At 38.1% G+C, this 10,807-nt stretch overlaps 1 protein-coding gene across 1 annotated transcript; it reads right to left on the bottom strand.

Moving 5' to 3' along the window:
* Positions 1–4,279: 4,279 nt before the first annotated feature.
* HTR5A (5-hydroxytryptamine receptor 5A) lies at positions 4,280–10,077 on the bottom strand. The gene is made up of 2 exons (XM_072412587.1): positions 8,946–10,077; positions 4,280–7,911 (listed from the first exon to the last, which is right to left on the bottom strand). The coding sequence occupies exons 1-2, from the start codon at positions 9,660–9,662 to the stop codon at positions 7,579–7,581; spliced, it is 1,050 nt and encodes a 349-aa protein (XP_072268688.1). The 5' UTR covers positions 9,663–10,077; the 3' UTR covers positions 4,280–7,578.
* Between the last annotated feature and the right edge of the window lie 730 nt (positions 10,078–10,807).

Here is a 10,807-nt window from a genome sequence, read left to right as displayed (position 1 = left end):
CTCTTCATGATTCTACACAAGTGTTCATTCCTTCTGTTTCTTTGCTATGTGAGTGACAGAAACATATCCCAAATAATTTACAAACTATAACCTGGATCCAGTAAGCAACAGGTAAGCTGCTTTTATGAGAAACATTAGTGCTGCCATGGTACACATTGAATAGGGAAGATCCCTATGTTCTTATATGCATCCTTTATCTTACAGAAAAAAATTGGCCAGTAAAGCTTGAGGATCATGATGCCAGCACTGTGCTCAACTGGGCATCAATATATGTATGCTTGTCCTTAGGGTCTTCTTTAGAACAAGCTGATAATGTTTCCACACGCGGCTCATAGGTTTGTACTAGCCATGGCTATGATAACACAAGCTAACATCAATTGCAGGAACTTCTGTTTTATTACCCCTGTCCAAGGATGTATTCTTTCCCCCTTGGCTCTGTGCACCATAGCAACTTCTGTGGTTGCTATGGTGATCCCTATTCCACTGTACAACTTTCTGTATTGGTGACGTGCAGGCTGTCGAAAAACAGTTACGGGAAATCTACCCAATGAGGTCCCAGACAGCAATACAAATTAAGCAAAGGTATTTACCATTATCACGTCTAATCAAAACTAAAAAAAGAGTTTTTTTTGGGTTTTAAAGAACACTGATAATGAGAGACAAATGTAGGCTGCCATTGTTAACCTTCCCTATTGAAAATTGAATATTGAATGACTGCCATATTGTAGCTGACCTGGGACAAGAGTTAAGAAATAGCATTTGCTGTAGAGAGCCAACAATGAGTCCCTATGTTTCTCCTATGACAGGTCTACCCGGTGGTGGATATTGCCAACAGTAGTTTCCTGTGTGGAAATGACTTTGGACCACCCCGTTGAATTCACCTGGTCCCCTGTTGGCTGAGGATGACCCAGGCTACTTGTAGTAGCACACTTTACACCTCCTTAAATTCAGCCCTAGGTCTTTTTTACCTTTACAGTCCCATGCAGATGATCATACATTGTGCAACTACTATATATCACCCATTTACAGTACACAATCTTGTCTGGTTGTCAGGAAGTAGACCACATTGACTGACATGATTTTCAGATGGACACAAGCTCTATGAATACAAAGAGAAGACTGTAGGTTCTTATTGTCTTCTGATTATTCCAATGTTTTCCTGTAAACAATTTCTTTGAATTATAATAAATAGAAGAAAATTTAAGGTTAGTTTTATGGGTAACAGGTTGGAAATGATCGTAAACTAAACCTAATAATGCAGTTTTTCAAAAACATTAACACAGCAGTTTTTGATTTTGGATTCTCTATTACCCCCTGCAAAGCAGAGAGATATTTATAAAGATTGCAGTCTTTATGATAATCAGCAAAAGGTATTTGAATCAGCATAAATAACAGAACTATTGCCACAACCTTACTCATAAAGTGGTGATTAGCTGACATGAATTAGCTGACAAGAGTGATTGATAGTCTATAAATGAACTTGGGAATTCTACTATTTATTCTCAGGTTGAATTAAATGCCAAGTTACAAATCTCCAGATTTCAAATAAACAGAGATAAATGCTGTAAGATGAAAACCCTACTGATGGCGGACTGCAGTGTTCCAATCAAATAGCATGTAGGAATGTACACTGGGGGCTGTCCAGGCAGGACCTTACTTGGAATGAATGTTTCTTGGATTAGGAAGGACATATTGTCCCAGGTTGGCCAAGCTCAGGTGGTAGATGATTTTTAGAGGCTTAAGGGGAAAGGTATCCTTCAAAGAAAAAAAAAACAAGCAGAGGACAAGACAAAGGAGCCAGCAGTGCTGCCTGTAGTATACCAGCAGCCCCATTACTGCATTATAATTTCTTGTTTTTTACTGTATCTCTATACAGAGGCAGCCAACATGGAATGGAGGCAGGACTTTGCTTTTTTGTCAGAGTCTCCTGCAAGAAGAACAGTAAAAAAATCTCCAAATATACCAATTAAAATCTTAGAATTCTCTCTAAAAGTCAGAGGCAGCAATGCCTTAGATTAGACACTACAGATATACAGCTATTAGGCTATATACAAGGAAGTGGCTAGACACACTCACATTCCAAGAATTGTACTGCAATTTTCCAGGAAGAATTCAAGCATTTTTCAGAACACAAATCAAAAGCTATATTTTTCAGACATTGCTAAAGCCCAATTAACACTAGTTATTCTTTTCTGGAAAGTAGAAAAATAATTGTTATAATGGCAGGATTACCAGGTAGTTAAACTATGGTACAGGGGCATTTAGAAAAAATGTGTTGGACTGAACTCCCACTTTGTCTGTGTAATACAATAAAAAAAACATGTGTGTTGCTGCTCGTGTTGGAATGCTTTGTGTTAGAGCATCCTAATTATTTGAAAAGCTATCCCAATACAAAAAAAAAAAAGAATGTATTGCCATGAATTGCACTGCAGTGTGCTTGTATGATGCATTTGTATTGTGCATTCAGAGTTCTATTATGAATGAGAAGCAACACAGGGCATCTACACAGATGATGTATGTTGCAGTGATGAATGCGTTTCCAGATGTAAACACCAGTGTAATCCCAATAGACTTGTGGGAATAGACTTCATACACACACTTTTTATTTTGTCTATAACCACCTGAGCGTTACACTGATTTCTAGATTTCTGTTCCAAAAGCGTCACAGGTTTTCATGAAATTTTTTTTTTTAAATTGTAGACCTGTAACTTACAGAAATATGTCCGAATAGGGTTCTAGTAGATATCATGAATATAAAAAATGTTTGAAACACACAATCATGTAAAAAAAAAAAAAAAACTTTTAATAAAATTAAAGGAAAAACACAAAAATCAGCTTAAACAAGAACACATAAATAAATGAAAAATACTGAAAATGCGATAATTCGGTATACTGTATAGTAATATATTTTTCTAAAACACCTCCCTAGTGTCCGTCACATACCTATAGACAAAACCACATAAATATATTTTCTATTATTTTGTATTGGATTGGATACAGGACTTTGTATTAAATCCAATACAAAAAATTTGAATTTTCCGCTACGACCCTCATCGACGGGCGCACGCACGCGCATCATCAGGAATCGCCGAGGGACGCGTACGCAAATGCCGGGTATTCTAATTCTTTCCAAACTTCCATGCAAAAAGTGTTACATTTTTTGCATGGAAATTTATTTTGGATTGTAGGCTCTAATTCACCGAATTACCGCATAACTCACCAAAATATGTCCAAAATTTTATAAATTTAATAATTAATTTTTTTTTTATAAAACATAAAAAAACATAAAAAAAAAATCTTTAAAAAAAACTAAAAAAAGTTAAAAAAAAAAAAAAGTGTAAAATGTAATGTACAGTAGCTTATATAATATATATATAATACAATTATATATATATTATATAAGGATTTCTTTGTATTGAACTCAATACAGCTTTTTTGTATTGAGTTCAATACAAAGGAACTCAATGCAAAATTTTGAATTTGCCGCCCCGCCTCCCTCCCGCGCCGACGCACGCAGCGACGTCACCGGGAAACCCCGGTGATCGTCTCTGCACTCGCCGGCTGAACACAGAAGAGGAAGGACGTGTCCGGAGGAGCGGAGGGAGAAGGTGAGTATTTTTTTTTTTTTTTTTGTCCAGCGATCGACGCTGGACAGGGAGAGGCACAGGGATAGGGACAGGGAGAGGAGGGAGAGGAAGCCGGCTGGCTTAGAAAAGAAAGCCAGCTGGCTTTCTCCTCTAAGCCGGCCGGCTTTTTCTTTTAAGGAGAGGGACACCCGACGCTGGAGGACGACGCTGGAACATGGACCCGACGCTGGAACACGGAACCGACGCTGGATTAGCACAGCGGGACCAGGTAAGTGGGGATTTTAGTGTAGGCGAAAAAATACGGGCTTAACCAAAAGAGCAAAAATATTTAGTGTGAGAAATTACGGGCTTAGCGGTTAGGGGGTTAATTACACTGTAACCCAGTGCTTCTCAACCAGGGGTTGCTAGAGGTTTCTTGAGAAATTAGCAATTTGTGTCTCTTGGGTCATTTTAAGTGACACCAATGACCTATTTGGCAATTTGTAAAGGTGACATTCTTCCCACTAAACACCACACTAATGTACTGTGAGTTGTGGATATAATAACTATACCAGGGGTTCCTTGATAACCTGAATGTTATTTCAAGGGTTCTCCATGTTACAAAAATCAGGAAAGTCTGTTTACCCTAACCTTGTTTACCTTTTTATGGATATATTAAATAAACAGAACAACATTAAAAAATTCATTTCATATTTAATTACAAAATCATGAAATAAAGACATTAGAAGATAGAACAAAATGAATTGTTTAGAAAAAATGCATTAAATAACTTTACAGCAATAAAAAGATATTTTAGATCTTATCACCTTCATTTCTTATAATGCTATGTAATCCTTGCCTGTGATCCTACTTGTATATATGTAAGGCAGCACTAAAAATGAGTTTTGTAATATTTTGCTAGAAAGAACTTCACATGTAAAAATCTTCATTGTGACATCGAATGGTAATGTATTGGCCTTATGTAACAAGTCTGTGTGTAGGCTGTGCTTGTATGTGCATACATTGTTGTACACTGAAGCAGAGCTAGATAAGTAATTCATTTTTGTAAATATATAATCATTATACAGCACTGTGTCTTTAAAAAGCACTTGCCAGTGGAATAGCTATCATGCATAAATTTTGAATACAACCTCCTCTTTGAAGTAAACCTATTATAGGTTAATTGGTCTTTGCTGACCCTCACATCCGCTCCCCGAGGAGATCTTACTGAAACAGTCAATTCAATGAGCTGTACATAAAGTTTTGCTTGTTAGGCAATAGAAAATGTTTGTTCATAAAGAAAGTCGTGATGTTTTTTTCTTTTATAGACTAAGGAAATGTTGGATGGTGGGATAATATCAGACAAGTGTTTTGATTTGCTGTGCTTGTCTATTGCATGTTGAGCTGCATCAGTCCTAAGGGATTTCTATACTAATTGATCTCTTCATCGCTCCAATGTCAAGGGAAAGGACTTCACTCCAAAAATGTTCCATACATTATTTAAGTGGTCTGCCCTCCCCCACACATGAGTGACAGGCAGAGCAGTGCCTATTGAAATCTGCAGGCATCTAACCAGTTTAGATGGCATAAATGTGCTGTGTTTTTTCAGTTAAGGGAAGTAATATCAACTATGTGTAGAAGATAATCCCTTCAAAAGGAGAATTTTGGTACAAGCAACACATTTTTCTGTAATTTCTAGGGGCCGAACTGTTCTGTATATATGATCTGAAATTTTGATATCCCAAACCAAAAACCCGCAGTCATGTTTTGTCTTTATTCAATGTGATTTAAAGTAGAACTTCAGCCATTTCTTCAATGTTTTTTTACATTGGAGAAGCCTAGAACCTCCATTTTTATTGCTAGACCACCACTGGAGACATACCTTTATTTATTGTATGGAAGTCATTAATAGAAGTAAGTGGAAATCTCCCCAAGGTGAAAGCTTTAGTTTATTTAAAACTGGTTGGAGGAGTGGGATGGACACAGATCACGCAGTTTCCATTTATGTTGATTCTCTCCTTTATATATAAGGTTTATTGGGGCATTGTAAACAGGAATTGTTACTAAAAAGGGTTATTGTTTGTCTGAATTCACAATAGGTTTTTTAATGTTATCTGAGTGGCTACCTAGCAAAGGATTATTGGATTTTCTTTAAAAGAAATGATAATGGTATATAGATAGCATGTAGGATTTGCATTGCACATAACCTTTCAATAATTTGAATTTGAGTAGATATACAATCCTGGGAAGTCATACTACAACAATCATTTCAAAACAGTCAGGATAGGACAGTCTCATTTTCCTTATTGGGCAACCTGCATTCCATATGGTGACCTCAAACTTTCTCCTGGGTAATCTCCACCCTTTATGGGGATTAACACTGCTGGACAGCCTCCACCCTCTCCTTGGCAATCTCCACTGTCTATGTTGACCTCATGTTCTCTCCCTGGGGCAGCCACCACACTGTGTTGACCTTACAGCCCCTCCAGGCTAGTATTCACTCTCTATCTCTCACAGCTTCTCTTGGCAAGCCTCTTCTCTCATGCTTGTGTGACACTCTTTCCGCAGTAGCCTCCACTTTCCATGTTGACCTTACACTCTGTCCAGACAAGTCTTTACTTTAAATGGTGACCTTGCACTTTCTCTTGGGCAGCCTCCATTCTCACGCTTGCATGACCTCATGCTCTGTCCAGGGTAGTCCCACTCATTCTCTGCTGCAATTTCACAGTCTCCCATTGGCAAACATACACTGGTTGATTTACTACAGGCTGTCCACTTTGCAAAAGATAGTTTTGCAATTCATTCATCCAGTCCATCTAGATGATCCATTAAAAGGATGGATATTTCACTTAGCTTAGTAAATGGGATAAAGTTCAGTTGACCTGAGTTATCCAATCATGTGCAAGGAAAATCCTTTTTTTTAGATCTCTTTACATGTGATTGGGTATTTCTTGCACCATGAGCTATACCCTATTTACAAAGCCAAGTAAATTATCCCTTGCAAGGTGATAACTCACTTGAACAGCCTGAATTACCTTAGTAAATCACCCCACTGTCTATATGGCAATCTCACGTATTCTCCTGAGTTGTTAAATGCTATTTCCTTTATAGTTTAAAATACAATCTCGTGCTACCTTTTGTGTAGTTTAACACAGTAGTTTTTCCTGAGCAGTTTTATTTTAACTGTTTTACACTCTAACTTTCAGGTCCCTAGTTTTCTGGCAGCAGTATTACACATACCTTTGGCTCCTGGGCAATCTCATTTACTTTGTCCTGAGCAGTTTTACACCCTTAATAATTTCTATGTCTTGCTTTTTTTTCAAGCTGATACAAGTGCCAATATCTAGCTTTAAATGGCTTTTTGATGTACAATCAATTCCTTGGTTTACCTAGTAACCTCCATTTTTATATTAGATTTCACCCTAAATTTGAGCTTTTCTTTTTGAAGGCTACACTTATAGCAAAAAAGCCTTGCTTTTCCTAAACTTTCACTGGTAATTGAGCATGCAATATGGCACAGCTGTAACTGCCGACAGGATATATTGCAAATATGATTTTATATCAATCACACACTGTTCTGAAGTTTCCCAGTTGGTGCAAGTGTACTTGTTGTCTGTCTTGTTTATTCATTTCCCATATCTGTAAAGCATGAAGGGGATAATGAGAGCTTAATATAGAGAAGGAATATCCTTGGTGGATATGTTCGCCTGGAGCTCCCACTGAACATGCTAGGAATTACCATACCTGCTGGTAATAGAAGCCAATCATTGTCAGCTGTATTGACCAGGTGACTTTTATGCTGCTCTTTTTACAAACCCGATAGAAATTTTGAGCAATCTTAAATTATCACATTTATTCTTTCATTTTCCTTGCCAGACTTTTTTTTCATAACTCCAGCAGATTGTATAGTGGTTCTCTTGGATTCCAGGTAAAGCATTCTAGTCCTTTACAGGAACCGCTGTCAAAGTCATAGTCAATGCATGCTTGGCAATTTAGACTTTAGAAAGGTTTGTCACCGTTGTCTTGAGAACAAGTTTCTAAATGCATTGTTATAATTTTTATTAAAGGCAGTATAGATCAATGGATTGAAGAAAGAATTAGAGTAGCCCAGCCACAAGAAAATACTTTTCCATATTGGAGGAATGTCACAGGAACACAGGGGGTTAATAAGTTCTGTGATAAAGAAAGGAATCCAGCAGAGAACAAAGACCCCAATAAGGATGCCCACCATGAGGGCTGCTCTCTTCTCCTTCTGTTCCCTCCATGTGTCCCCATCTGTCTGGAAAGTAACAGTGGCATGACGGACCGTGAAGACCATCTGAGGCTGGTTGGATGCTTCCTTGACCTGTTGAAGGCAATGGTATCCATTACAATTTTCTGGTTAAAACATGGTACACGAAAGGACCACATTATTCAGATTATAGGATCCTAAAGCACGGTTGGAAAATTTTTATATCCTCTTTTTTTAAAAAAGGTAGTATCAACAATAGTGGGGACAATAAAGTTCAAAAACATTGGGAATTGGTCAGTTTTCATAAGAGATTGCTAAAAAGCAGCCAGAGCTTACGGGGGCTACTACACCCTTTTGAATAAGGGAGAAGATTTACTACTATATACTACTACTTTACTACTACATACGGTTCTTATATTCTCTAGGGATACCTGCTTGAAGCTGTATTACACGATTCAGGTTTATGCTATCAACAAGGTTATGATTTAATTTGCTGTAACAATATCACTGTCATGTACACGCAAAGCTACAGGAGGCACTAAACTCTAAGATATACTAGACATTCTGCTACTGCAATGAAATAAAAAAAAAGACAATCATTTCAGCATTACACCAGACACACTTTCCCCTTCTACCTATGCATTTATTTCCGTAAGTGTAAGATGTTGGGAATGTGTGAATATTTCTGTGCGTCATCTAAATAAACACACAACTATTAATAGGTATTTTTGATTAAAGCCATAGGTTTAAAACATCCCAAACTGGTACTGTACTATTATTTTTAAGGTGATTTTTTTCTATATTTTTCTTAGGTCCAGCCAAAGCCATATAGTGGTAAAGCGGTGGTGGAGTCACCCATTGGCATTTTATATATCATGTACTACAGTAGAGAAGAAGCTAGAGGTTTAACCCATCCTGTTCAAGTCTCACTACTAATGCTGCAAAATAAATTTTACAGAATTCAAAGTGGGTTCTTTTAGTAATGGCTGGGGCTCAGCAACACCCCAATATCAGGTTTTAGGGTCTAACCCATTACATTTTTTTAAGAATACACAATATAGATGATTATGACTGCAAACTAACAATGTAAAAGAACATGTGATTGAACAAATGGTTAACATAATCACTAAAGGAAAAACTTGACTAACCTCAATCACTTCTGGCATTGGTGTGATTGTGTTTGTTTTCTTTGACCCAATTCTGAATTTAGCAGCTTTGTAGATTTTCCAGTACACAAACAGAACCACACACAGGGGAAGGTAAAAAGCTCCAAAGGTGGAGAAGATTGTGTAAGAGGGTTCCTGGCTGACTTTACATTCTTCATTCACCTCTGAATATGTCTCTCCCCATCCAAACAGAGGAGACAAGGAGATGACAGCAGATAACAGCCAAGTCAGCAGGATCATAATGTTAGATATCCTTTTCCTGGTCTTTAGAGTGTATTCCAAGTGTCTGGTGATGGACCAGTACCTGTCTAGGGCAATAGCTGTCACATTCCAGATGCTGGCTGTGCAACATAGGACATCAAAAGAGATCCAGATGTGACAAAGTACCCTTCCCAGTCTCCACCGCCGGTCGTTCAACTCATGGACCAAACTAAGTGGCATCACCAAAGCGGCCACCATCACATCTGATATTGCCATGGATGCCACTAGATTATGAGGGACACGGTGAAAAGTTCTTACCCTCAGGATGGTCACCAGTACTAATACATTCCATAGGAAGGTGGCAATTACCAGCATAGCCAGTAGAGTTAAAATGAGTACGCTAAACACAGATATACGATGCTTGCTAAGGTTATCTGACCCTGAGCTCCCATTAGCTGTGACTGTGATGTTCCATTCCATCCTCAGTTCTGGTAACATTTAGAACTTACCCTGAAGAAACAGCAAATAAGTCCTTACCCATATAAATCTCCATTCAGCTCCTGTCAATCAACAACACATCAACTACCAGCATTGGTGTGGGGTACTCCAGGTTCTTCTGACCCATTCAGAACTGGCACAGTCCACCACAGCCTGGCACAAACTTTGTAGAAGATGCATGCCCATCCTTTGCACAGACATAATTTCAGCTTCCCAGACTTGTGATCAATACAAACCTGGACAGCTAATCTTGCATCAATTCAGTGCTGTCCAGGGTGCTGAACTCATTACACAGCCTGGACCACTGGCTAGCAATGCTGAGTTCTATTGATTAGAAGAAGACAATGTACAGAAGTAGGGTTAGCACCTTGTTATGAAGCAGTCAGCCTACACCCTTACAAGCCTTCTAGCTGCTCCTCTATTCAGCTCAGCCTCCACATCCATACAAAGCAAAGAGTGTGGGATGGGTGAGCTGAGCTCAGCTTTATAGAGGGGGAAGCTGCTTGCTACGTCAAAGTAATCCCAACCTCCCAGCAATAAGAAGAGACTTGACACTATCGGTAAGGAGCATTTGTACAATGACAGATTATTGTCAGCTGCATGGAGGTCTCTGTCTCCCATGTGAGCAGTTGCTGCAGTGAAGCTTCATGTACAATACAGACAAGTTTAACATTCTTATAAAAATCAGACTCTTCCCATTGCTTTAATTATTCAATATTAAAATTAAACCTCAAACAGTAAGAAAAGAGTCAGAGGAAGGAGTTAACAAAAGGAAAAACTAAAGGAGAAGAATGAAAAAGGGCTAAGAATCATGGGGAAAAGATTTGGATACAGAATAGGAAAAAGTAGCCTTTTTATTATATTGAACATGTAGGAAAGGATCGAAAGAAAAAGGCAACGAGATAATTCTACATTTAGAAAAAGAGCAATACTGTAGGCAACATATTGGCATTCATAGTCAGTGCCTAGGGGTGCAGATTAAAAGGGTAGCAGTGGGTAACATCAAACCTTAAAATCTACAGTTATTTACTTTGTCTATTGGCCACTTTGTGGCTAATATTAGCATAGGAATAATAGGAGGAATGAGAGGAGAGATGAAAGGTGATGGGAAACACTAAAAAAATATGAAATTGTTTCATCTGTTT

Source organism: Pyxicephalus adspersus, chromosome 5 (genome assembly GCF_032062135.1).
Source record: "Pyxicephalus adspersus chromosome 5, UCB_Pads_2.0, whole genome shotgun sequence".
Classification (NCBI taxonomy): domain Eukaryota; kingdom Metazoa; phylum Chordata; class Amphibia; order Anura; family Pyxicephalidae; genus Pyxicephalus; species Pyxicephalus adspersus.
This window is presented reverse-complemented; position numbering and strand designations above follow the sequence as displayed.

What these genes read in the sequence shown, in the direction of transcription:
- HTR5A (XM_072412587.1), bottom strand. Translation starts at nt 9,662, where the DNA reads ATGTTACCAGAACTGAGGATGGAATGGAACATCACAGTCACAGCTAAT. An exon ending in CAATGCCAGAAGTGATTGAG is followed by an intron (nt 7,912 to 8,945) that starts GTTAGTCAAGTT and finishes TGCCTTCAACAG; the next exon opens with GTCAAGGAAGCATCCAACCA.